At 36.1% G+C, this 27,302-nt stretch overlaps 1 protein-coding gene, 1 long non-coding RNA gene and 1 pseudogene across 2 annotated transcripts; 1 reads left to right on the forward strand and 2 right to left on the reverse strand.

Annotated features, from left to right (window-relative positions):
* The first annotated feature begins 10,606 nt into the window (after positions 1 to 10,606).
* On the forward strand, positions 10,607 to 14,503 carry LOC137717725 (putative disease resistance RPP13-like protein 1). Its single transcript, XM_068457183.1, has one exon. It carries the CDS (start codon positions 10,696 to 10,698, stop codon positions 14,251 to 14,253), a length of 3,558 nt encoding a protein of 1,185 aa, XP_068313284.1. The 5' UTR covers positions 10,607 to 10,695; the 3' UTR covers positions 14,254 to 14,503.
* Positions 14,504 to 14,687: 184 nt separating this feature from the next.
* LOC137717286 (uncharacterized) lies at positions 14,688 to 15,948 on the reverse strand. Its single transcript, XR_011065767.1, has 3 exons — positions 15,884 to 15,948; positions 15,344 to 15,477; positions 14,688 to 15,245 (listed from the first exon to the last, which is right to left on the reverse strand). It is a non-coding gene; the product is annotated as an uncharacterized lncRNA (long non-coding RNA).
* Positions 15,949 to 24,280: 8,332 nt separating this feature from the next.
* LOC137716889 (uncharacterized) lies at positions 24,281 to 26,002 on the reverse strand (annotated as a pseudogene).
* Positions 26,003 to 27,302: the final 1,300 nt, after the last annotated feature.

The raw sequence follows: 27,302 nt of genomic DNA on the forward strand, positions 1-27,302 counted from the left end.
GGCACTCAGATAAGCTGAAAGGCTCGGGTGAGGGACAATAAAATAAGCATGTGATACAATAATAAAACCAACCATCCATCATAATTTATAAACCTTGAATACAAATCTTTCATAAGAAATCAATACCAAACTTTTGAAAACTCCGAGGGAGTCACCCAGACATCCAAAAGTTCATTTCAAACAACCATAACATCTCACACCCATATTCACATACACACAATGAAAGTAGAATTAGGGCGACACAGTTCATCCAAAGCCTACACCTTTGCAACCATCTCAAACTAAACTCAATGAACTAAGGTGGATACAATCCCGGACCATCACTCAACGGGATCGCGTAGTAAGAGGGATTCCGGACCATCACTCAACGGAACCCAAACCAAGATACGATTCCTGACTATCACTCAACGGAATCGCGGAGTGGAGTAGGAAGGATTCCGAACCATCACTCAACGGAATCCAAACCAGCATACGATTCCGGACCATCACTCAACGGAATTGCGGAGTACATTGCATAACCACCAATCAATGAAACAACACATGAATCAAGTTACTCAAGTTATAAAGGCTCAACGAAACAAGAAATGAAATAAGGAAATGAGCATTGACACATGTTTCAAAGCAACAAACCCCATGACAATGGGTTAACGGTCCACCACTAGCCCTCACCTTCATCAAATCAAGCCACTCATACAAAACAAACCATATTTCCAATATGCATGTCAAATCACATATCCTGATCATCATCAGTACACAAGCCAAATCATGTTTAATAAACATAGGTCTATGGCTAAATATATATATATATATATATATATATATATATATATATATATAATCACATTTCAATAGAATCACATTATAAGACCAAGTCAAATTCACAGATGATACCAATATAAGAAATCAAGGTAATAACCATATCACATATGTTCAAGTCACTCTCTAACCAATGTAGGCCCACTAGACTTCACTTAAGTCTCCCATAGTACTAATTTTATTATTTAGAACGTTCCGAGACATGTTGACCATAATTCAACTCTCGGTCAACGATGGGGTCCACAACGATCCGCAATCAGATTTATGATCCATAACTTCCCAAAGTCCACATTATGCTTCGAGAATAACATACTAAAGTTTCATTATGATCCAATGGTCGGATTGTCGTCAATCACACAAACAAATGGCGGTCCAAATTGATCACCACACCAAACAATTGAATCTTTGGAAACCGAGCTAGACATAGGTTCACATGGTCACTAGAAGGTATTTGAAACCTAGACAACGCTCGTGAATGATCCCACGCACCGCCACACGCGGTGGAAGTCAAGATGGAGGGTTTAGAAACCCCGAATTTTCAACATTAACTAGATGAGCTCAAATTTACGTGGTAGCTAGAGCTCAACAAGGGAAACACTTTTCACAACTAGGCCGACGATAAATTCTAACCGGAAACGGTCCAATTTCATCGGAGAAAACCGGATTTCTAGGGTTCTAAACACCCAACTCTAAAATGAATACGAAAGCGCAAACTAAGCATACCCACTTGAAGATTATGAAGATTAGATGAAGTTTCATACCTCACTTGAAGGAAATCGTTGCCGGAATCGTCGAAAAAATGATAAAACCGCCGAAAAAGTCGTGGGCTTTGCGACCTTGACCTGCAAAGATGGAAAAGAAATGGGGAAATCCAATATCACAGAGATGTAGGGCTCGTCAAGAGCTTTCCATGGACACCAAGACCACCCAAAACGGAGCTCGGATGAAGAAGATACAAGCGGGTCAAGTTTGGTGGGTTTATGGGTCCAATTCTCCCTAAAACGGGTGAGGCAGCTCCCCTCTCCCATTTTCTGAAACCTCCCCCCTTTTCTGGAGGTCTCACTCCAATTATAGCATTTTGGTAAAATTACCAAAATGCCACCAACTTCAAACGACTCTAACTTCTCCGTTTGGACTCGGAAATAAGATCTGTTTACGCCTACGTGCTTATGGAATCGAACTCTACCTAACCAATTCAAGAGTTGATCAAAAAGGTCGAGAAAATTAGAAATGACTAAAGTACCTCTCACTTTGTTTTTCTTAAATTTGGAGAAATAAAGAACTAGTTCCAATCAAATCTTCGAAATACGTCAAGAATAAAATAAAATAATAATTTTGGGGATGGGATATCACATATCCTTTGCTCGTGCACCAAAAGACTACTCTGGAGTTCGTCTATAGATATGATATCTCCTTAATCGAACAGACAACATAGTCGTATTTCGAAGTCATGGACCTCAAAATTTTCTCGATGATCACCACATCATCCATCTTTTCTCCGTGAGTTCTTATCTTGTTAGCTATGACAAGTGTTCTTCCTAAATAGTCATCAACTGTTTCTCCATTCTTCATGTGCAGCACCTCGAACTCCTTGCGAAGAGCCTGCAATTGAGCACGTTTTACACATGCAATTCCTTGATATTTCTATTTCAAGGAGTCCTATATGTCCTTCGCCGTGTCCTTTTTCAGAATGGTCTCCAGTATTGACCGATCTATGGATTAGAACAGATAGTTCTTGGCCTTCAAATCCTTCAGCTTCAGTTCATCTAAAATCTTCTTCTATGCTTCACCGGAATCCGATCCTCCTACTGCAGCAGTGCCTCCAACCTCCACCAAATTCCAATATTCTTTGGAACGAAGGAAATTCTCCATTAGCGTACTCCAATGGTCGTCGTGTCCATCAAGCCTTGGAATAGCTGGTTGCACGAAACTATTCTCAGACGCCATGGTTTTGTTTCTTCACTCAATCCCCTGGGTTGCAAGCTTTCGATCAGGCCCCGTAGTGGGGCTCTGATACCAAATGTTAGAACCAGAAACTTGCAAAGAATTACTATAATGCAAAGTTCGAAAGCTTACAGAAACTAGGGAGAATTATCTTATTCATGAAAGCAATTATCATGGCTATTAAATAGCCTTACACTTGAACAGAAACAAGAAATAACAGCCCACGATTTTACAGGTCCTATAATCGTGGTAAAGACTACGTCAAAACAAGAAAATGCAGCTTGTCCCTCAAGTATAGGGATTATTGGACTCCTACGTGATTAACAACCCTAAAAACTAAGAACCCTAGCAGTAAACCTTATCAGTTAACGGCTAGAAAACTCAACAACTTCAACATTCTATGCAGAGGATGCCTTGCGAACTATGAGCTCACCCGAAGGTATTCTTTCTGATTGGTGACTTTTTACTTGCTTACTGCTGCCAATATAAATGATATTTAAAATTGGGAAGTGTTATTGGCACTCCAAAAATCTCATTCTACACTCCTCACAAGTGTATTTTTCTTTCCAAATATAGAAAGTTTGGAGTGTAGAATGAGATTTTTGTAGTGCCAATAACAATTCCCTTAAAATTTTGATGAACTTCCCTCAACACTATTTACTGATGATTCTTGGAGAATTCTGATAAAACATTTTGGTCTAGGATTATGTTTGAGATATAACAAAACCAACCAGTTGCAACTTTAATGCTAATGTTATATGGAAAGTTATGAACAAGATTTATGGATCGTACAGTTTACTGAACAGTGAACAGTTCATGTAATCCTATTGATTGTTACATTGATTTAGTGTAGCATATGCAGAAATAGTGTTGAATTTCCCCAAACTCATGGGGAAATATGCGAGGGGAACTCTTTGTAATGCTACACCATTCGGAACATCTGGGTTTGCACAAAGCCATTGCCAAAGGTGGTGCAGGGATAGCTCTAGTTGTTTAGGACTAGAGTACAATAGGAATAGATTCAGTTTCGGCAATTTGTATGTTTGAGTTTTACCTGCTGATTACCATTGGAAATCTGTATCTTGCTGTCTTGATCTATCTGAATTATACAATCATTTTAATCAAGGCCATTTTAGACTTTGATAGCTTCGTACATCCTAATTCACTTCCGTCCTCTCCATAATATCCTTGCCTTCTCACCACCGGCCCGTCTAATTCTCATGAACTACTGAACAAGGCCGGTCCTAAGGCCCCGGGCAAAATTTAAATGATACACCATTAATAGAATTGATAGGAGTTCTCAATAAATTTCAAGTGAAGCAATCTCCTCTTCATTTCATTTTTCGTTCTTTTCCGATTTGCAGATTTATTTCTTAAGAAACTTCATTTAATTTCTATACTAGACAAAAGAAAGAGAAAAAGAATCCTGAAAATTTAAAACTTTTCTTCGACTTGAAACTTCCACAATGCGATCACTAGATTGGATCCGGCTAGAATGCTTGTAAACTCAATCACATGACTTCCACGGTGCAATCACTGATACAATAAGTTAAGGGAATTGTTATTAGCATTCCAAAAATCTCATTCTACACTCAAAACTTTCTATATTAGGAAAGAAAAATACACTTGTGAGGAGTGTAGAATGAGATTTTTGGAGTGCCAATAACACTTCCCTAAGTTAAATAATAGACACCATTATTGCTCCACTACTGAAATTATGTTACGAATTTCAACGTTAAAAGCAAGTCATCGAAAAGGCCACTTGTAGATGAAGAAGTGCGTGTGGAGAAACTAGTTATTAGCTATTGAGAGTGCACTTGCAGATGAGAGAGTGCATGTGGAAAAATTAGTTACTAGTTATTGAGAATGCACTTGAGGAAGGGAAAGTTGGCAGGAAATACTAGGAAGTGATGGAGCCCATAAAACGTATCGCTTGAATTACTTTTTTCGTCTCTTGAAAATTTGGGATGCTCCATGATTTTGTCCACTCTTTTGTTTGAATTACTTTTTTTTTCGTCATTTAAATAAGTTAAATGATAAACTCAATTTTTGCTCCACTACATAAATTAATTCAATGATAAAAAGGAGTGTGTGATTGAAAAAAGTCCCTTGTAGATGGAAGAGCATGTGTGCGAAGAAACTAGTTATTTGTTATTGAAAATGGACTTGTAGATGAGAAAGAGCGGGTGAAAATATTAGTTAATGGTAATCGCGAATGAAGTTGAAGAAGGAAAACCAAGAATGCAGTTAAAGAAGGACAAGAGGGTGGGAAACAAGGGTAGTGCTAGGGAAATTAATTTTTTAAACCAAATTACATGGTTGTTGATGATTGGATTATTGTTTAACTATTGATCAACATGCTTACTTCCTATTGGTGTTATGTTGTTATTTGGTTTGCAAATTTAGTATAAAAATTTGGTCTCCCTAACATTATCCGGATAACAATCGGAATAGGAGGTGACAAAGCCCATAAAACGCATCGTTTGAATTATTTCTTTCGTCTTTTGAAAATTTGGACGGCTTTGCCATGATTTTGTCCACAAGGTAAAGCACTTTTCTTTTGCTGAAATACAAAATTAAAACAATAAACTCCATTATTGCTCTACTACTGAAATTAACTTACGAAATCCAACGTTAAAAGAAGTGTGTGATTGAAAAAGCCCCTTGCACATGAGTGAGCAAGCAAGTGCGTGCGGAGAAATAAATTTTTGGTCATCCAGCATGCACTTGTATACAAGAGAGCGTGTGCGGAAAAAAAAAAAAAAAAAAAAAAACACTTGTTATTAGTTATAGAGAATGCAGTTGAAGAAAATTTAATTATTAGTCATCGAGAATACACTTGTATATGAGAGTGTGTGCAAAAAAAAAACTAGTTATTAGTTATCGAAAATCAGTTAACGAATGAAAGGTGTGTATCTAACCAAAACAAGAAAAAGAAAGACAAGTGGGTGGGAAACATTGGAGAGTGGCGGAGCCCATAAAATGTGTCTTTTGAATTTGTGGTATCCCGTCCCCAAAATTATTATTTTATTTTATTCTTGACGTATTTCGAAGATTTGATTGGAACTAGTTCTTTATTTCTCCAAATTTAAGAAAACGAAGTGAGGGGTACTTTAGTCATTTCTAATTTTCTCGACCTTTTCGGTCAACTCTTGAATTGGTTAGGTAGAGTTCGATTCCATGAGCGCGTAGGCGCAAATAGATCTTATTTCCGAGTCTGAACGGAGAAGTTAGAGTCGTTTGAAGTTGGTGGCATTTTGGTTATATTACCAAAATGCTATAAATTGGGGGGATTTCAGAAAATGGGAGGGGAAACTGCACAAAACCGTTTTAGGGGGAAATTTGACCCATAAAACCACCAAACTTGACCCGCTTGTATCTTTTTCATCCGAGCTCCGTTTTGGATGATCTTGGTGTCCCTAGAAAGCTCTTGACGAGCTCTACATCTCTGTGATTTTATATTTTCCCATTTCTTTTTCCATCCGGGCAGTTCGAGGTCGCAAAGTCCACGACCTTACCGACGGATTTATCATCTTTCCGGTGATTCCGGCAACGATTTCCTTCGAGTGAGGTATGAAACTTCATCTACTCTTCATAATCTTCAAGTGGGTATGCTTTCGTATTCATTTTAGAGTTGGGTGTTTAGAACAACTAGAAATCCGGTTTTCTCCGGTGAAATTGGACTGTTTCCGGTTAGAATTTATCGCCGGCCTAGTTGTGAAAAGTGTTTCCCTTGTTGAGCTCTAGCTACCACGTAAATTTGAGCTCCTCTAGTTAAGGTTGAAATTCGGGGTTTGTAAACCCTCCATCTTGGCTTCCACCGCGTGTGGCAGTGCGTGGGATCGTTCCCGAGTGTTGTCTAGGTTTTAAATACCTTCTAGTGACCATATGAACCTATGTCTAGCTTGGTTTCCAAAGATTCAATTGTTGGGTGTGTAGATCAAATTTCTTGATCAAGGGTTTGGTTCAAAGGTCAATTTCTGGTTAATTTTGAGTCATGTTAGTTTTGGATGTTGTGTACATGACTTCTGGACTACCGGGAAGTATTTTGGGATGTGTGATATGAATTGGAAGTGGGTTGTTACGTAAGTTGCAGAAAATTGATTTCTTTGCAAAGAAAACTCAAGTTTCGAGTAGCCTTCTTTGGCTCTTAATTTCTAGGCCTTCAAGTGCTCCTTTGGAGAAAATTTTTAGTGTGTTGAAAGTATATATGCTCATGATCATAACCCAATTGGTTTCACTCAATTTCGTTGAGTTTTGGTTGATCAAAACCTTCTTTAAGTTTGGGTCACAGGCTGCCAAACAGCAGCAGAAAATTGGGTTTCCAGTTTCAAGACTCCGTTTTTCCTTTTGGCATAACTTCCAATTTAGAGCTCCGTTTTCTACAAACTTTGTATGCTTTTAAAGTACAGAACACAAGCTTCAAAACCCATATAATATCACATGATTTGGTTTAGTTTGGAATGTCCCAAAGGGAGCCTAAACTTGGTCTAATAGTGCTGTTTTCTGCAGATTTTGTGGAGAAGTAGAGTACTTTTTTTTTGCCACATCTATTTTCTTTTCCAGTTTCCTTTCTAATCTTCTTTACTACTAATTGAGTGATATTATTTGAGTGGTAGATTCCATAATCAGTGTACTTTCTTTAGATAATATTAATTTTGTTTCTTTGAAGAGCCTAATCGGAACACAAAAGTACAATCAAGAGTATAAATACAAGTAGCACACATTACTAACCAAACTAAGCTATTAAAATGTGATTTCTTTTATAATTGGCCATCGATCTATTTTTATTAAATGTGGTTTGATTATGGATGGGTAATATTGTGGAAAAGTGATTCGAATTGCATATTGAAATGTGAATTATATATATACATACGCCATAGACCTATGTTAATTAAATGTGAATTCTATTGAAGTGTTATTTTATTTGTGGCCAGTGATCTATTTTCAGTAAGTATGATTTGACTTGTGGATTGGAAATATGGTTTGTATTGTATGATTGGATTGATGTGATGAAATGCGAGATCTAGTAGTGGACCTTTAATCCATTGTTATGGGGTTTGTTGCTTCGAAACATGTTTCAACCCTCGTGTCATTATTCATTCTCGTTTCATTGAGTCTTTGTACCTTGAGTAACTTGATCCATGTCTTGTTTTATCGATTGGTGTTACACATTCTACTCTGCGAGTTCGTTGAGTGATGGTCCAAAATCGTATCCTGGTTTGGATTCCGTTGAGTGATGGTCCGGAATCCTTCCTACTCCACTCCGCGATTCCGTTGAGTGACGGTCCGGAATCGTATCTTGGTTTGGGTTTCGTTGAGTGGTCCGGAACCCAATGTTGTTGGATTCCGTTGAGTGGTCCGGAATCCTTGCTCTTGTTCATTCCGTAAGGTGATTTAGAATCCTAAATTCGAGTAGATGGGAATTACCCACAATAGATATTGTGAAAATAAATTAGAATTACCATGTTATTATTCTTAACCCAAATTGGGAATTATGTAGAGTTCTTTAATTAAATTCGTGAAATGATATGTTATCTCATTGATTGATTAACGTAATTAAATGTTAATATTGTACTTCGTGATTCCTTGATATGTTACAAGCTATGTATTGAAATATAATGTTGGAAGTATAGTGATTAGTATGATGAAGTGAAATGTGATGTAACTTGGGTATTGGAAATGGTTATGACACATGATTGTAATGCATATTGAATTGCTTGGGAGATGTGAGGCTAGTAAATGACCGATGACCCATTGTGATGTGGATTTTACTCAATTATTGCTTTGTTTCGTTGAGTTTCGTGAATTGGGTAACTTGAATCATGTCTTGTTCCTTCGAGCCGTTGTTATGTTTCTTGGACTTCCGTTCAATTCGGTTGGGTGGATTGGAACTGAGTTCTGTTTGGATTCCGTTGAGTGATGGTCCGGAATCCCCTTTGGAGCCTTGGTCCGTTGTGCAGTCCAAAATCCCCTTTTCCAAAGATGTAGTCTTCAACTGAATTGTGTTGCTCTAGCCTTGCGTTTCGACTTGTTGTATGTGTTATTGATTGATGTGATTGTGGAATGACGTTGGATATGAGTGGAGTTATCATGAGTATTTTAGTTGATTAATGTTTCTAGAGATTAATATGTTCTTTGTTAATTCTTAAATATGTTACTCGCTATGAAACGCGAATTTATGCGGGAAACGTGAGGAATTTATGTGAGGGTTGAAGTGGGATATGTTAATCGTCATGTGGGATTGTTATGTTGGATACCATGGTTATTGTTATGACTAGATTTGTTGATAAATGTGGCTAGAGAATGGTATTATACATCGTTGATTCTTTGAAATGATATATGTTGTGAATTGCGGTATCATGTTGTGACATAATGGCCTATATATTGTTGGAGGGGAAATCATGATTTTCAAATGGGTTGTTATGTAACCCTGAGTCTAGTATTTTCATGCTTGTCAAGTTCTATTGACTGATTGAGAAATGTTATACCTTTCGACTTAATCGGACTGTGTTATATGTCAATTATTGTGCATGACGAACTACGAATGGCTTGATCCCTGTCTAGGGTACGTAGGCAGTCTAACAGGGAGGTTAGATGCAGCCATAAAGCATACGAAAATAACTATGTGATTCGATTACTGAGTTGTGCTGGGCCATATCCCGGAGGTGGGATATGATAGATACGGATTTTTGTTGACGCCACGTGTCAATTCTGGACGTATGTCGGGATTGGGGCGTGACAGAATTACTTTGTTCGTCTTTTGAAAATTTGAGACGTCTTTGCCATAATTTTGTCTGGAAAAAACACTTTTCTTTTGTTCAGATACAAAATTAATTTAGCTTTTTAATGTTAAGTATGTCCCTAAGAAAATGACAAATGAAAAAACACTCTAAACTGGTTTAATAATGGGGTATGTTATTCACACATTCTTATCAATTTTCGACGGTCGAATCAGATAAATTGAAGAAGATTAAATAATAAAAATTAACACGAAGTGTACGAAAAAAAAAAAAAAAGTGTGAATATCACACTCCTTTAATAATTTCTTCTAGGCGAAGTTTCATACTAGATTACATTTCAGGTATACCCGCTGCAACTCGATCAATCTAATACTAATGTTGGTATAATATGATGCATTCGATTTCAGCTTTTGTACATTTGAGTTTCACCTTGAAAATGATCTGAATCTTGCTGTCTTGATCATCTATCCGAATTATCGCTTGTGCAGATCGCATCAATTCATTTGAAATTTACTCTTGCGAACATACTTAAGAGGCGGGTGCTGAGAAGTTCTTCTTTGATTAAAAAAGAAACCCAATGCTATTGGAATTTCGAAGGGCAGAATTTGGTTGTTGGGAGTGAAAGTAGGGGGAAGACGGGGAATATATTGATAAGGTAAAGGTTTCGTCCAAAAATAAAAATTACATAAAAACTAAAAATCTCCAAGTGGTGGATTCCACAAAACGCGTTGCATTTTCCAACTTTAATATTTTAGCATCAAAACAAAACTTATTGAAACATTCTAAGTGAAAAAAGTCGACTGAGATCTAAAAGCATGCGAAAAAATTATTTAGTTTATAGAACATAGTTGAAAATGGGTGGAAAACAGTGGAAAGTAATGGAGCCCATAAAACGCGTATCTTTTTTCGTGTTTTGAAACTTTGGGACGTCTTTGCCACGATTTTGCTCGGAAAAAACACTTTTCTTTTGTTCAGATACATTATTAATTTAAACTTTTTAATGTTAAGCATGTCCCTAAGAAAATGACAAACGAAAAAACACTCTAAACTGGTTTTTTTTTTTTTTTTTTTTTTTTTTGGTCGACACACTCTGACCTAGTCTAGTAGCAAAATCAAAGTAAAAACTCATCCCCAAAATCCACTCTTTCTTCATCTTTCAGTTTCCTATCCAACCCAAGGCGCGGTTGCGAGCATGGCTGAGTTGGTGGGCGGAGCTTTTCTCTCTTCTTTTCTCTCTGTTTTGTTCGACCGGATGGCTTCCCGTCCCGTCGTCGACTTCATCTCTGGGAAGAAAAACAACAACGAGCTGCTCATGAGGGAGTTGAAGATCAAGTTGCTCACTGCTAACAAGCTGGTGGATGATGCCGAGGAGAAGCAGATGACAAGCCCGACCGTGAGGAAGTGGCTCGACGATCTCAAAGATGCTATCTACTGCGTAGGAGAGTTGCTGGACGAGATCAACACTGAAGCTCTTCGACGCCGGCTGGAAGGTGACGATAACCATTCTCCTGCAGCTAGCAGCAGCACAAGCCGGATCATGAGATCAGTATTCAAGTCTTCTTCTCCGTCCGATGAATTTCACAACTCTCTCGAATCGAAGATATCAAACATTCTGCGCGTGTTAGATCTCATTCTCAACGAAAAAGATGTTCTTGGTCTGAAGGAAGGTTCTCCAGATAGACCCCAAGAAAGAACTCGTCAAACTACTTCTCGATTCGATGAGTCTGGCGTCTTCGGAAGGGAAAAGGACAGAGAAACGATCCTTGAAGCGTTACGTTCGGATCATCCGACTGGCCCTAGGATAGGAGTGCTTCCCATTGTGGGCATGGGAGGGATCGGAAAGTCCACCCTTGCTCAACTGGTGTACAAAGATGTAAAGGTTGACTTTGGCGTCCAAGCATGGGTTTGGGTCGGACAAGAATTTGATATTCTTCAAATAGCACAAACAATATATGGGAGGATCACGGATCAAACTTGCGGGATCACAGATCTGGATCTGCTTTCTGAAAAATTGGAGGCGATTTTGACAGGAAAGAAGTTCCTCTTCGTTCTTGATGATGTCTGGAGTGAGGATTATCTTCGTTGGAATGACTTGATGGCTCACTTCAATCGTTGCGGAGTACATGGAAGTAGGATCATTGTTACAACACGCCTCCGACGTGTTGCATCTATCACCGGCACTCTTTCAGCACATTATCTGTTGGAGATATCCGAGGACGATTCTTGGTTGTTATTTGCAAAGCATGCCTTCACGGATGCCAGTGTTATTACTGCACATCCGTATCTTGAAGTCATTGGAAGGCAAATTGTTAAGAAGTGTCAAGGCCTTCCTTTAGCCCTAAAATCATTAGGGGGCCTATTACACTCTGTTTTGAATCCAAAGCAATGGGAAAACATATTGAACAGTGATTTATGGGAGTTGTCAAACAATAGGGTTTTGCCGGCTCTATGGTTAAGTTACCATTATTTGCCTCCGCATCTCAAGCGTTGTTTTGCTTACTGTGCAATATTTCCTAAAGGTTACGCATTTCGATCTGCAAAGTTAATCTTATTGTGGATGGCTGAAGACCTCTTACAACCCCACGATAAGGAGGTATTGGAAGATGTTGGAAGTCACTACTGCGATATTCTATTATCAAGGTCTTTCTTTCAACATTCGGTAAACGAGTATGGTCAGTCATGTTTCACCATGCATGACCTTATCAATGATTTAGCAAAGTTTGTATCTGGAGAGTTTGTTTTGAGATTGGAGGACGACCATCGGACAGTCAATAGAAATATATGCAGAACTCGTCATGTTTCTTTCATGGGGTTTGCCGATCAAAGCATTCAGAACTTCGAGGCGCTATATGAGGCTAAGCATTTGCACACCTTTCTACAACTACGTTCAGCAAGTCCTTCAGTAAGTTTTAATGCCAGCCATAAGTTGATGCTGAGAAACGAACTTGTAGATCTATTGCCAGTTCTACGATGTTTAAGAGTGCTCAGTTTATCAAAAAGCAGTATTGTTGAGTTGCCTAGCTCAATTGGCAACTTAAAACAATTAAGGCATTTGGACGTGTCTTACACTTCTCTAAGAGAATTACCTGAGACGGTGTGCACCTTGTACAATTTACAGACCATATTCTTGTCCTGTTGTTTTCAACTTACTCAACTACCAACTGAACTGGGGAAACTAATCAACTTGCGCCATCTCAGTATCAGAAGAACAAATGTCAAAAAGATGCCTCCAGGGATGTGTAATTTGAAAAATCTCCAAACATTAAGCGATTTTGTGGTGGACAAACAAACAGGTCAAAGGACTGGAGAGTTAAAAGAGCTTCAGCATTTGCGCAAAAGACTTGCAATCTCAGGAGTTGGTAACATTCACCATGAGGGAAATGGTTTGGAAGCAGATATCATGAAAAACAAGGAGTATCTGGACCAACTTGTTTTGAGATGGGGAAGAGGTGATGCATACTTTTTGAGATGGGGAAGAGGTGAAGATAATGACACGAGTGATCATGGTCCAGAAAATGACAGAGAAGTGCTCAACAACCTCCGACCTCATACAAACCTCAAACAACTTGAGATTGAATCTTATGGGGGTTTAAGATTTCCAGGTTGGTTAGGAGATCCATCTTTCTCTAAACTATTTTGTATTCGACTTACAGATTGCAAACATTGCCGCTTATTGCCAGCACTTGGGCAATTACCTTACCTCAAGAAGCTTTGTATTGAAGGGCTGAAGAACGTGGTGGAGATTGGTAGTGAGTTTTACGGTACTGACACTTGTGGGATTACTCCATTTAGATCTCTAGAACAATTGTCCTTCAGAAATATGTTGGAGTGCGAAAAGTGGTCATATTATGATGGAAGCATAGGCAACACCACAATAATGTTTCCCAATCTTCGTCGGCTTGAACTGAAACTTTGTCCCAAGCTGACTGAGATGTTACCGTTGGAGAAGCTGCCAAGGCTTGAAAGGGTAGGATTGTGGGCGCTGAAATCCTTCAATGGTTCACTTTCACATGTGGAATCGACATGCCCTAAATTCCCCTCCCTCAGTTACTTGCACATTGAAGGATGTCCAAATTTTGTATGTTTTCCAGATGGAGGGATGGATGCACCCCAATTGGAGTATCTGCATATCAATGGATGCGAGAAATTGAGGTCATTGCCAGAACAAATGCATACGCTTCTACCGTCTCTTCAGAATTTGATGGTAATTGGCTGTCCAGAAGTGGAATCATTTCCTCAAGGAGGGTTGGCGTCAAATATACAAGACCTTTCTTTTCAGTGTTGTAGAAAACTCGCTGCAAACCGCTCACTGTGGGGTTTAACAAGACTCAACTCTCTTAGACATTTGAAAATCAGATTCAGTGAAGAAGGTGGAGAAGAAATGGGATGTTCGTTTCCGGAAGAGGGTTTGCTGCCCGCCAGTCTCACTCGTCTCTCCATCTACAATCTTCCGAATCTTACAACCATCCAAGGCAAGGTTTTGAGACAACTCACCTCTCTTGAAGTTTTCACGATACACCAATGCCCTGAGCTCCAGGGCTTTCCAGAAGAAGCGCCCAAATCTCTGAAAAGCTTGACTATTTGGGAGTGCCGTAATCTCGGGAGATTGCCAGGAGAATGGCTTCCCAAATCTCTTTCTGGACTGAAAATCCAGCGGTGTCCACTGCTAGAAGAACGATTCCGAAGAGAGACAGGGGAAGATTGGCCCAAGATTGCTCACATCACCAACATAGATATAGAATGTTCTTGAAGTTGGTACTTGCTGAATTCTCTCTCTCAGGTGTATGTATGTGGGTGTCTATATGTATTTACATATCATCTGAATGGCCAAAAACACTTTAGTTGGGTACTATTCTGATGGGGTTTTTTTTAGTATGTTGGGTTAGTGTTCCAACTCCAGGCTCCAGCAGCACATGCTCATTATCATTGTATGTATCAAGCTGTCTCGATCCATCCGATTTGTGCCGTCAGTTAATCAAAGGCTATTTATTTAGACTTGAATCAATTGATAGCATCTTACATTTGACATCTTAATTGGTCAGACTTATTGGGTAAGGCCTTACACACACCCCTTCAGATGCCACATTGGCGGTCCACACCAATAACACAATGTCATGTGTAAGTGACATTGTTACTTTGAGTTTGATCTATGTAATTAGTGAATTTTTTTAGGGCCAAGCCAAACAATGCTACCAAAAGAAAATGATGGAGAATTAGGAATAGAAGCTCCTGCAGTAATTTGTGTAAGGACTTACATGCACCACGTCGGACGCCATGGTGGCATTTCAGACGGCATAACACATTGTCAGGTAGAAGCGTCTCCAAATGGCATTACGTTATTAGTCTAGGATAGCATGGTAGGGGCAAACCCGATGCAAGTAAGTCCTTGTAAGAAGGTAAACCTCGAACACAGAATGAATCCATTGCCCACTAAGTATCACTCTTTGGTTACACTGTTTGCTTTCTTTCCAAGTCCAACAATAATTCACACACTATGCCTACAGCTGAAATCGATCTCTGGATGATCAAACAAAACCAATCATTGAAGGAAATTCGAGAGGACTTGTAATTTTCTCCAAATCTAATGTGGTAAAAATTTCATGATTCACTTACAAAAGCTCGAAGCACCATATTTTGGATCCTCAGCTCGTCGCACTTTTTCAAGGGGTTTGCTTCTGAAACTCCTAAGCAGGTTCATAAAGGCCTAACCTATGCCCAACAAATACATTGCATGGCAGCAACCTGTACCACGAAACTCTTACTAAAATCTCTGCACCCAATGTAGCAATGATATACGAACAAATGATCACAATGGTTTTGTTTAGAAATTTAGTCATCACCTTGCCATGGACTTCATATTTGATAGGGCCATCAAGTTTCAGCTCCTAATGCCATCAACTTGGTCACTGTTTGATTAATGGCTGGCACTGTGAAGGACAAAAGTGAAGAGTTTACATTCGGCATCGCATGATCCCTGTCAAACTTTAACCATCAGCACATGCCAATTTCATTGAAAACGCAAAGCTTAAATCCAATTACTGCTCAACTAAATCCACGTTACCAAACACTAGCAAGAATCATAAATCCGAAAAAAACCCAAGAAATTCGAAGTTTCACGCTTACAATCCACACAAACTTCACTGGGGCTTACAGAAAACACAGCAAACAGTATAATTTGTGGCAAATTATGTATAAAAATCTGGTTTTGACAAATCATCAAACACGTGGTGTGCATCGAGCACCCAGTCTCAGGGAAAGGAGAGCGACCGAGTTTACTTGTGCAGCTGATGATGAATGGGTCCGGATTTACATTCTCAGCTCATAGTGGTTTCACCTCTGAACTGTGTTGATAATTTTTGATATACAAATAATTTTCTTACCCGGACGTTGATGTTTGAAATTCATCCGACTTCCACGGCCGATCAATCGGCTTGTTACATTTTAGGATGAAAGTTACGCTTTAGTGCTCGTTTGGACGTGCTACTTTGTAAAATGCTTTTATTCACGAACGTTTTTTATCGTATCACTTTTACTAGACCTGGCATTCGTGTCGTGTTTCTCGTGTTCGTGTCGTTTTCGTGTTATACCCGATAGCTTAACGGGTCGTGTTGTGTAATACCTGTTAAAGTAAACGGGTAATATGACCCGACCCGAAATCAACCCATTAATATTTTCAGGTAATATGACCCGACCCGTTACCCGTTAAGAAAAATATATTTTAAATCAATAAAAATGAAAATGAAAAACATAATTTGACCCCAAAAAATGTAAAACATAATACTAAATCAATATATGCATACTAAATTTCGGAGTTGACCCCTTAATGAAAGTTGTAAAACTTTTTATTACGAGTGATTACATTTTTCACATTTCTACAATAATTATTATTAATTTTATTAATTTTTCACTAAAATAAATAACATTGTTCATGAGATTTGGAGGGTTTTAAAAATCTAAACAACCATGTAACCTTACCAATGGAACTCAAAGCTTACATGTTATTCCTTTTACAAAATCCTCAATTTTCATAGATCATCATGACATAAGATTTTGTGGTATATATCCACTTCTGTAAATATTTTAAATTGGCGATCAAATTAGTTCATTGTATTCATATAGGATCAAGGAGTGTAGCTGTAAAAAATCATCAAAATCAGAGTTAAACTAACCGTTAAATCGTGATTTTTCGTTTATAACCGTCGAAACATTTTGTCTCGTTACTTGATCTCTGAATGTTTGTTTTTTGCAATTTCTGGCGTATGCGATCTCGAAGCATATATAAACACGTTTGATGGTTGGATCATTGAAATTAGTTTCATATGATGCGTATCCCATTAAAACGATACATTAACTAACACTTAGAGTTTATTTATATTTTCATTAAGTATAACATAAGATTTTGTGGTATCCACTAATGTAAATATTTTAAATTGAAGATCGAATTCATTCATTGTATTCATATAGGGTCAAGGAGTGTAGCTATAAAAAATCATCAAAATCGGAGTTAAAATAACCGTTAAATAGTGATTTTTCATTTATAACCGTCGAAAAGTTTTGTCTCATTACTTGATCTCTGAATGTTTGTTTTTTCCAATTTTTGGCGTATGCGATCTCGAAGCATATATAAATAAGTTTGACGGTTGGATCGTTGAAATTAGTTTTGTAGGATGCGTATCCCATCAAAACGATAAATTCACTAACATTTAAGAGTTTATTTATACTTTCATCAAGTATAACATAAGATTTTGTGGTATCCACTAGTGTAAATATTTCAAATTGAAGATCGAATTCATTCATTGTATTCATATAGGGTCAAGAAGTGTAGCTGTAAAAAATCATCAAAATCGAAGTTAAAATAACCGTTAAATCGTGATTTTTTGTTTATAACCGTTGAAAAGTTTTGTCTCTTTACTTGATCTCTGAATGTTTGTTTTTTGCAATTTTTGGCGTATACGATCTCGAAGCATATATAAACAAATTTGACGGTTGGATCGTTGAAATTAGTTTCGTAGGATGCGTATCCCATCAAAACAATAGATTCACTAACACTTAAGAGTTTATTTATACTTTCATCAAGTATAACATAAGATTTTGTGGTATCCACTAGTGTAAATATTTTAAATTGAAGATTGAATTCATTCATTGTATTCATATAGGGTCAAAGAGTGTAGCTATAAAAAATCATCAAAATCGGAGTTAAAATAACCGTTAAATCGTGATTTTTCATTTATAACCGTCGAAAAGTTTTGTCTCATTACTTGATCTCTGAATGTTTGTTTTTTTTTTCAATTTTTGGTGTATGTGATCTTGAAGCATATATAAACAAGTTTGACGGTTGGATCGTTGACATTAGTTTCGTAGGAAGCGTATCCCATCAAAACGATAGATTCACTAACACTTGAGAGTTTATTTATATTTTCATCAAGTATAACATAAGATTTTGTGGTATCCACTTGTGTAAATATTTTAAATTGAAGATCGAATTCATTCATTGTATTCATATAGGGTCAAGGAGTGTAGCTGTAAAAAATCATCAAAATTAGAGTTAAAATAACCGTTGAATCATGATTTTTAGTTTATAACCGTTGAAAAGTTTTGTCTCGTTACTTGATCTCTAAATGTTTGTTTTTTGCAATTTTTGGCGTATGCGATCTCGAAGCATATATAAACAAGTTTGACGGTTAGATCGTTGAAATTAGTTTCGTAGGATGCGTATCCCATCAAAACGATAGATTCACTAACACTTAAGAGTTTATTTATACTTTCATTAAGTATAACATAAGATTTTGTGGTGTCCACTAGTATAAATATTTTAAATTGAAGATCGAATTCATTCATTGTATTCATACAGGGTCAAGGAGTGTAGCTGTAAAAAATCATCAAAATCGGAGTTAAAATAACCGTTAAATCGTGATTTTTCGTTTATAACCGTCAAAATTTTTTGTCTCGTTACTTGATCTCTGAATGTTTGTTTTTTGCAATTTTTGGTGTATGCGATATCGAAGCATATATAAACAAGTTTGACGGTTGGATCGTTGAAATTAGTTTTGTAAGATGCGTATCCCATCAAAATGATAAATTCACTAACACTTGAGAGTTTATTTATACTTTTATCAAGTATGACATAAGATTTTGTGGTATCCACCAATGTAAATATTTTAAATTGAAGATCGAATTTATTCATTATATTCATATAGGGTCAAAGAGTATAGCTGTAAAAAATCATCAAAATCATAGTTAAAACAACCGTTAAATCGTGATTTTTCGTTTATAACCGTTAAAAATTTTTGTCTCGTTTCTTGATCTGTGAATATTTTTTTTTTGCAAATTTTGGCGTATGCAATCTCGAAGCATATATAAACAAGTTTGACGGTTGGATCATTGAAATTTGTTTCATAGGATGCGTATCCCATCAAAACGATACATTAACTAACACTTAGAGTTTCTTTGGGTTAAATATTAGGCGGGAAATGGATGGATATAGGCTGCAAAATTTCCCAAACATTAGGCGGGAAATGGATGAAACTCTTGAAATATTAGGCGGGAAATTAATTATTATAATTTTTTTATGTGTTTGGTATTTTTATATTACTTGATATTTTTATTTTTAATGTGTTTTATGATTTTTAATCTCAATCTTTGCCTATAATATACTATAAAAATAAATAAATAAAACTTAAAATTTAAAGTTTATATAGAATAATAATTAATAAACAATATATACATATTCATTATATCTATTGCATTTTATAGTAAGTTTTTTTTAGTAGTTTAAAAAATTAAAATCATCAAAATAGCATTTTTCTTATCGTGTCAAAACAGGTTACCCGCGTGTCACTCTCGTGTAAACCTGTTAAGGACCCGTTATTAACGGGTTATTATCGTGTGACCCGATAATGACCCGAAACCCGTTATTTTCGTGTCGTTTACATGTCGTGTTAACGGGTCGTGTAAGAAATTGCTAGGTCTAACTTTTACAATGAAGCAGTTTGTTGTTTGGTAGGCAACCAAGTGTTTTGTATTGTATAAAAGCGCTTTTGAAATTAAAGAGAGTTCTTGTCTGCCAAATGAAAAAGCATTTTCACTAATAATAAATTAATGGCTACTTATACAAACCAACACTGGCAGTTCAACTAAGTAATCTAAGGTGATAATTTTGAGCTATGAATTCAGAGGAGTATGGAGTGGAAGGAGGGAGTGGTAGCCGAAGCGACAGCCATTCTAACCATTCTAGACACAACAATAAGGGCTTGACTCACAATACTCACTTCACTTGTAAGTACAACACCGCCATCATTTGCTCAGGCCTATTCCTCAAAGATCTCGCATGAAACTTGTCCTGCATTACGAAAAAAAATAAGTCAAATAATTAACATACTTGCCAAAATAGTTGTGTCGTGAACAGCTTGTATACTAATGGAAATCAAATAAAGAATTATATTCCTACCGAGAAGATCAGTCGGTATCACTCATAAGCCAGAAGAAGACTACTGTCATTAGTGCAATGTAACCTCCAACTCCAAGGACAATGCCATTAGTAAAGATTAAGGGTGGTTCGGTATGGGATCCATACCAAAATCCTTGTCTTGATTCTCAAACCGAAATTTTTGGGAATCCCAATTTCAATATCGATCCCAAACCAAATTTTCAGGAATCCCAATTTTCGGGAATCCTGAAATAGTGTCGGGATTTCGGGACAAATCGGGAATCCCGAAATGGTTTTGGGCTTTTGGATAAAAATTTGATATATTATGCTTTTGGGCTAAAATTCAACCTTTTATATTGAAAAATTAACATATAGGCAGGCCCAATCTGCCTATTTGTTTCTACTAATCTGCCAATCTGCACAATTGCCTATTCAAAAGCAATGTGCCAATCTGACAATGTTTCTTGCAAGAAATTTCCATGTGGTGCTGAGTACGAGTAGGATGAAAGTCTCAAGAACCAACACCTGCTCTTTAAATGTCAATAATTAATAAAGTACCACTTATTGAACAATTTCTATAAACTAGCAGATGTTAAAGAATAAAATCAAACGAAATAACCAACTATGCAAAACACACAATCTCAACATAACCAAATATGCCTGACGATGCCTGAGGTGGGTTGTGGAAGGCCGAGGAAGAAGTCAACTCTGCAAACAAAATTAATTCCAAACCCTAAATTAAATTTCAAAAGAAAGACAGAAATTAGATTTCAAAACACTAAATTAAATTAATTACCAAATTAGATTTCATAACGAATTGTTCAAATCAAGGTTTCTTTTCTTGTTCTAAATAGTAAAAGAAATCATGATTTCACACCATGAAGGATAAATCATACACAATTCAGAAATAGTGTGGGTTATTTTAGTTCACTTTCAAAAATAGTGTGGGTTATCATGAATGTTACCTATTATTCATGTTTTAAATAGGAATGCATCTTAATAATCAAGCAGCATGAATAAAATCAAATTAATCTTATAGTTCAACTACAAAACAAAAATAGCACATGAAATTAAAATTACATAGTAGCAATATCCCATACAAGTCGCCTTGTTATTTTTTTTTATACAAATCAATTTTGAAATTTTATTATTTTGATTCTCATCCTGCAATGTTGTACGATGATTTGAACTGTTTATCTTTAGGTCATCATTTAAAAACCATCTTTACAAAAAGCTAAATGCATTCAAAGGTTTTTGCTCATATGTAACGGTTATTCAATAATTCTTTTGAACACTAAAATTATGACAATATTATTCTAAAATGGTTTGACGATATCTTGTTTGGTTCTTTTGTTGCAAAGTTGCTCTTTAAAAAATGACATACGGTTTTGATCATTGAGTGACATTGCTTGATCATAAAAAAGAAATGAGAAAGTAGAAAGAGAAAAATTTCACAATAGATTAACCAAAATAAATTAGTTTAAATTTATCTTTGACGAAAATTACGCATAAAAGTTTTCACGTAAAAGCCGTAATACTTGAATGTGAAGTTTTTTGGTAAAAGAAATAAAGGAAATAAAATAGCTGGCATGACATCATACACACCAACCACGATGTATGTGTTCCATACATGTGGGGTCTTGGCCTTTCATTTTTCCGTATCCGGTCTATTATTAGGCTAGGTTAGGTTCGGGCATTGTTAGCAAGTGGTACATTACATTTTCACGGAAGTAATCACGATTCACGAAGAGGAAAAAGGATATAAAAATCTCCAATCATCCAATGGCTTTTGAGTTATAGCACAATCACGATTCACGTATTGCTCTGTTGTAGCAAATCAATTCTTTATACAAGTCACCTTGTTATTCAATTTAGTTTTTAATCAAAACAGTCACTTTTATTTTTTAAAATTTACAACAAATTCATATGATTATTGAAAATTATTTTGTAAAGTACTATGGAGTTGTAATTATTTAAACTTTCATCTCATTCTATAAAATTTGCCAAAGTACTAAAGCTAAATAAATTTACTTATACCTGCCTAGGCCCCAGTCCATCACTCGATAAGCGCCTAGCGTCTTTTAAAACCATGAGAAATAGTGTGTTTTTATTCAATTTCATAAATAGTCTATAATTTTGTGATAGTTTCAACAATAGTGTGCATTATTTTTTGTTCAAATCTAGAATTAGTGTCAGTTATTTTGTATTAGTTCCAGAAATAGAGTTTATTTTGTTATTTTTCAGAAATAGTACGGGTTATTATGCTATAGTTCAAGAAATAGTGTGAGTTATTTTAGTTCACTTTCAAAAATAGTGTAGGTTATAATGTTGTCTTAGAAATAGTACATGTTAGTTTGGTTCACTTTCAGAAACAGTGTGAGTTATTTTGTTGTAGTTCAAGAAATAATGGTTCACTGTTAGAAATAGTTCATAAATAATGTTTATTTTGCTCCCTTGCATAAATATTATGAGTTATTTTGGTTCAGCAATAATGTGCATTATTTTTTGTTCAAATCCAGAATTAGTGTGAGCTATTTTGTATTAGTTTCAGAAATAGTGTTTATTTTGTTATTTTTCATAAATAGTGAGTTATTTTACTTTCAGAAATAGTACGAGTTATTATGCTGTATTTCAAGAAATGGTGTGGGTTATTTTAGTTCACTTTCAGAAATAGTGTGGGTAATAATGTTGTGATTTCAGAAATAGTGCAGGTTAGTTTGATTCACTTTCAGAAATAGTGAGTTATTTTGTGTTAGTTCAAGAAATAGTGGTTCATTGTTAGAAATAGTTCAGAAATAATGTTTATTTTGCTCACTTGCATTAATAGTATAGTTATTTTGGTTTGGTTTTATGAATAGTATAAGTTTTTCGTTGTAGTTCCAGAAATAGTATGAATTATTTTGGCTCACTTTCAGAAATAGTTTTGGTTATTTTGGTGTAATTCCAAAAATAATATGTATTATTTTGGTTTACTTTTAGAAATAGTATTAGTTATTTTGCTGTAATTTCAAAAATAATATTTATTTTGTTACCTTCCATATACAGTGTGGATTATTTTGGTTCATTTCATAAATAGTGTGGGTTTACTTGTTGTAATTCCAGAAATAGTTGTTGTAGTTCAGAAATTAGTGTCTTAACTATTTTCATTGTTGCAGATGGGAAACGAAAAATGTTAGGGTGAAGAGTTGCACAAACATGCGTGTTGAACTTCAGCTCGAACAAATTATCAGAAGGTTTACTAGCTTCCTGAAAAATATAAGGAATAAGATGGGGGGAGTCAACCGGTACTACTTCATAAATCCTATACACACAGACCATTTCCAGTCTAATCTAGCATAACCAAATTTAATAATAAGATCCAATCACATTTCCCCAGAATAATAGAGTTCGATTAGGAGACTTTAATAAGTAAGAGAGTACTCTAATGGTTATAAGGCATAAGTCAACATATACTTTCAACAGAAGACTAGAAAAACAAGTTTCATTAGACAACTTAGAGCTTCCATACAAGAATGCGATTATATGAATGAAATCTGGTAAATCATTCAATTCATATGTGACAAACTGAACTCCATTGTCAATTCAGTTGTGTGTGAATGACTCCCTACTCATCAAAGCATAGTGTACAGAGCCCTCCTAACTGATTAAAGTAAATATCGACCACAATATTTTGCAAGCTTGACCTGCCACAACAAGACCAAATAGTCTTTACAGAGGAAAATCAAAAGTTTTGTTATCTACTATAACTAGAATCAAAACAATGGCTAATGACATAGACACGCACGTAGCAATTTAATTCAAGGGAAATGCAAGTTACAACATAAACTCAGCAAAAAAATTTTACCAGACATAGATGGCAGCATCAACATTAAGTTGTAACTTATACCTATCATCAATCTAATAAAGTGAAAGGCTAAAAACCTCTGCCCAAATCAACTGGACATCTTTCATCATAAACTCAGCAGCCATATTTTGATATTCCCATTCAAGGACAGCACAGACGTCACCACCCAATATCTCCATCAAGCAGATAGGTCTTTACTCATTAGAGGTAAGGTAATCAAATGAATACTGTCATTTATCATTTTTGCTAACTTGAAAGGTCAATAGAAACAGATATATCGCAGCAAGAAAAGTTTCAGCTCTAGAAAACAAATTAACCTAAACTAACAATTTATATGCAAAATTCAAGCTCACCAAAATAAATTTTCATGCCCATTTCACAAACTATACACACAAATATATCAGAAATTGGTTGTTTTGTAGCTCGATATGCACATCAATTTGTATATAAAAAAAAAAAAGTTGAAGACAAAGATTTCTACCTCTGTTTTCTGACATTTTTGCTCAGACCCATGTCGATATAAGATGCATGCACATAAATATCTAAGTCTATAATAACATGAAACAAAGAAAAGAGCTGCACAGAGAGAAACAACATACAGAGTAACAACTTCAAACTGAAGGATCGAGACAGTGAATTTCAGATCGGAGTTGTAGTCCTTGTCAGAAGATCCATTATCATTGGTCCCTTAATTCTTCAAAACGTGCAGCTATGGTCCTTTTCGTTAACTCCGTCAAAATGAGTTATGTTGGAATGACCATTGCTACAATTGATTTAAAGATGAAGGACCATTGCTCTAATTGAGTTAAAGTTGAGGGACCATTTCTCTAGTTGGGTTAAGTTGAGAAATCATTGCTACAATTTTTCTCATTTGGTTTTCCATAATTGCCCCTAATTCAGCCTCATGGCACATGACTCATTTTGATGGAAGTTCTAACGGAGTTGAAGAAAATGACCATAGCCACACGTTTTGAGGAGTTAAGGGATCAATGGTTTTAGATTTTTAGTTGAGAGACCATTACTCCAATTAAGTTAAAGTTGATGGACCATTGCTACAATTTCCTCTTATTTAGACATAAATCAATTGATAGCATCTTACATTAGACATCTTAATTGGTCAAACTCGTTGTGTAACGACTTACATGCGCCCCTTCAGATGCCACATTGCCGTTCCAAACCAATAACACAATGTCATGTGTAAGTGACATTGTTATTTTGAGTTCGATCTATGTAATTGGTGAATTTTTTTGGGTCCAAACTATGCTACCAAAAGAGAATGACGGAGAAGTAGGAATAGAAGCTCCTACAGTCATTTGTGTAATGGGGTAAAAATTTCATGATTAACTTACGAAAGCTCGAATCACCATATTTTGATCCTCAGCTGGTCGCACTTTTTCAAGGGGTTTGCATCCGAAAATCCTATGCAGGTTCGTAAAGGCCTAACATATGCCTATCAAATACATCGAATGGCAGCAACCTGTAACACGAAACTCTTACTAAAATCTCTGCACCCAGTGTAGCAATGATATACGAACAAATGATCGCAATGGTTTTGTTTAGAAATTTAGTCATCACCTTGCCATGGACTTCATATTTGATAGGGCCATTAAGTTTCAGCTCCTTATGCCATCAAGTATCAACTTGGTGACTGTTTGATTAATGTCTGGCACTGTGAAGGACAAAAGTGAAGAGTTTCCATTCTGCACTGCATGATCCCTGTCAAAATTAGTCATTAGCAGATGCCAATTTCATTCAAAACATAATGCTTAAATCCAATTACTGCTCAAATAACACCATATTACCAAAAAAATAGCAAGAATCATAACATCGAAAAAACCCAAGAAATTCTAAGTTTTACTCTTTCAATCGACACAAACTTCACTTGGGTCTCTTTCCATTATACTGTTTTTACGAAAACCACGAGCAAACAGTACAATTTGTGGGAAAGGATGTGTAAGAAAATGGTTTATACAAATCATCAAACACCTGGTGTGCACCAAGCAGAGAGTCTCAGAGAATGGAAAGAGAGAGTTCACTTGGGGTTTTGCATAAGGGAAAGCTTGAACAGGCTGGAATGTAGATCCGTCTATCGAAGAGTGCAGACATTGACGGTGAAGTCCAACCCTTCGGCGTAGAACCGGGCGGCTGTTGGCACGTCCATGTGCAGCTGCAGTAGCCACCTAAACATCGCCGCTGGCATTTTCCCCTCGCTTTCTAAGCTATGTGCTGCTGACTATACTGACTCATCGGTTGTCGTTTCAAGTGTGAGTCGTGACTGATATAAGACGACACGTCGTTTTGAAAGTTTCAAAGTTAAACTGGAGATTAGCATACGATGACTGTGCCCAGATAGTGGTCGCCTACCTCTTGTGTAAAAGTCACACCTCTAAATTATGGTGATAATCCTTGTTATACAAAGTATTTTCTTATTCTAACTTTAATGTTCGAATTTCATTCGAGGTCACTCAATCGACTGGTTACGTGTTAGGATGAAAGTTGTGCCTTTGCTTCACTCGGCTCCTAATTTCATCATTTTTTTTCCTTTCTTTTAGGGTATTAAGAGATTCTACAAGCTTAGGGTCTATATTTGAACTCTCAAGGGAAATTTGGCAAAGTAATCTAAATTTGGATCATGTATAAAATTTTAACTAATTGTTATAATTTTCTATAATTCTAATCAAAACATGACATGAAAATACTACAATGTCCCTTTTTAACGAAAATAATTACAGAATATATATATATATATATATATATATATATATATATATATATATATATCATTCTATTGTTAATTACAATGTTTTGCTTTCTTTCAAAGTCCAACAAGAATTCACATATAGAGCTGCTATAGATGTCAGTGTGGATGGTAAATTATTGAAGGGAATCCGGGAGATGTGGTAAAGCCATTGCCAATCAAGGAGAGTAGTTGTACAGTATTGTCCCTATCCCAGCAAATATAGCTTTTCTAGTCAAGCGGGTCATGATTTAATTCCAATAGGTAAACTTCTGATGATACAATTATATCACTGTGATTGCTTTCTCGATCATTATTCGAATTAAATCACATGCTCCATCACTTGTGTAGACTCCGTCCATTTTGATGAGTTTCACAAAGAGGATTCGGAGAAAATCTTCATTCTTTGCACATATTCTTTCTAAGCAAGCTACTTAATGCGTTACTAAATTTAAAAGTAATGTTAGGAAGGCTAAATTTATAAATTAAGTTTTGTAAACTAAATGACATATAAGTTGATGATTGAATTATTACTTAAACGTTGATAAACGTGCTCATTTCTTATTAGTGACACATCATTTAATTTATAATTTTAGTCTATAAATTTAATTTTCTTAACGTTACACTAAATTTAAACTCAAAGTTTTTCTTCGATTAAAAAAATACAATGCTAATAGAAGTGCAGATTTCGGTTGGAGGAGTAAAAGTAGGTGGGAACACATTGAAGTTATTGATTAGGTAAAATTGCCGGACCCCATACAACGCGTTGCATTTTCCAACTTTAAGTTTTTG

Source organism: Pyrus communis, chromosome 15 (genome assembly GCF_963583255.1).
Source record: "Pyrus communis chromosome 15, drPyrComm1.1, whole genome shotgun sequence".
Lineage (NCBI taxonomy): Eukaryota > Viridiplantae > Streptophyta > Magnoliopsida > Rosales > Rosaceae > Pyrus > Pyrus communis.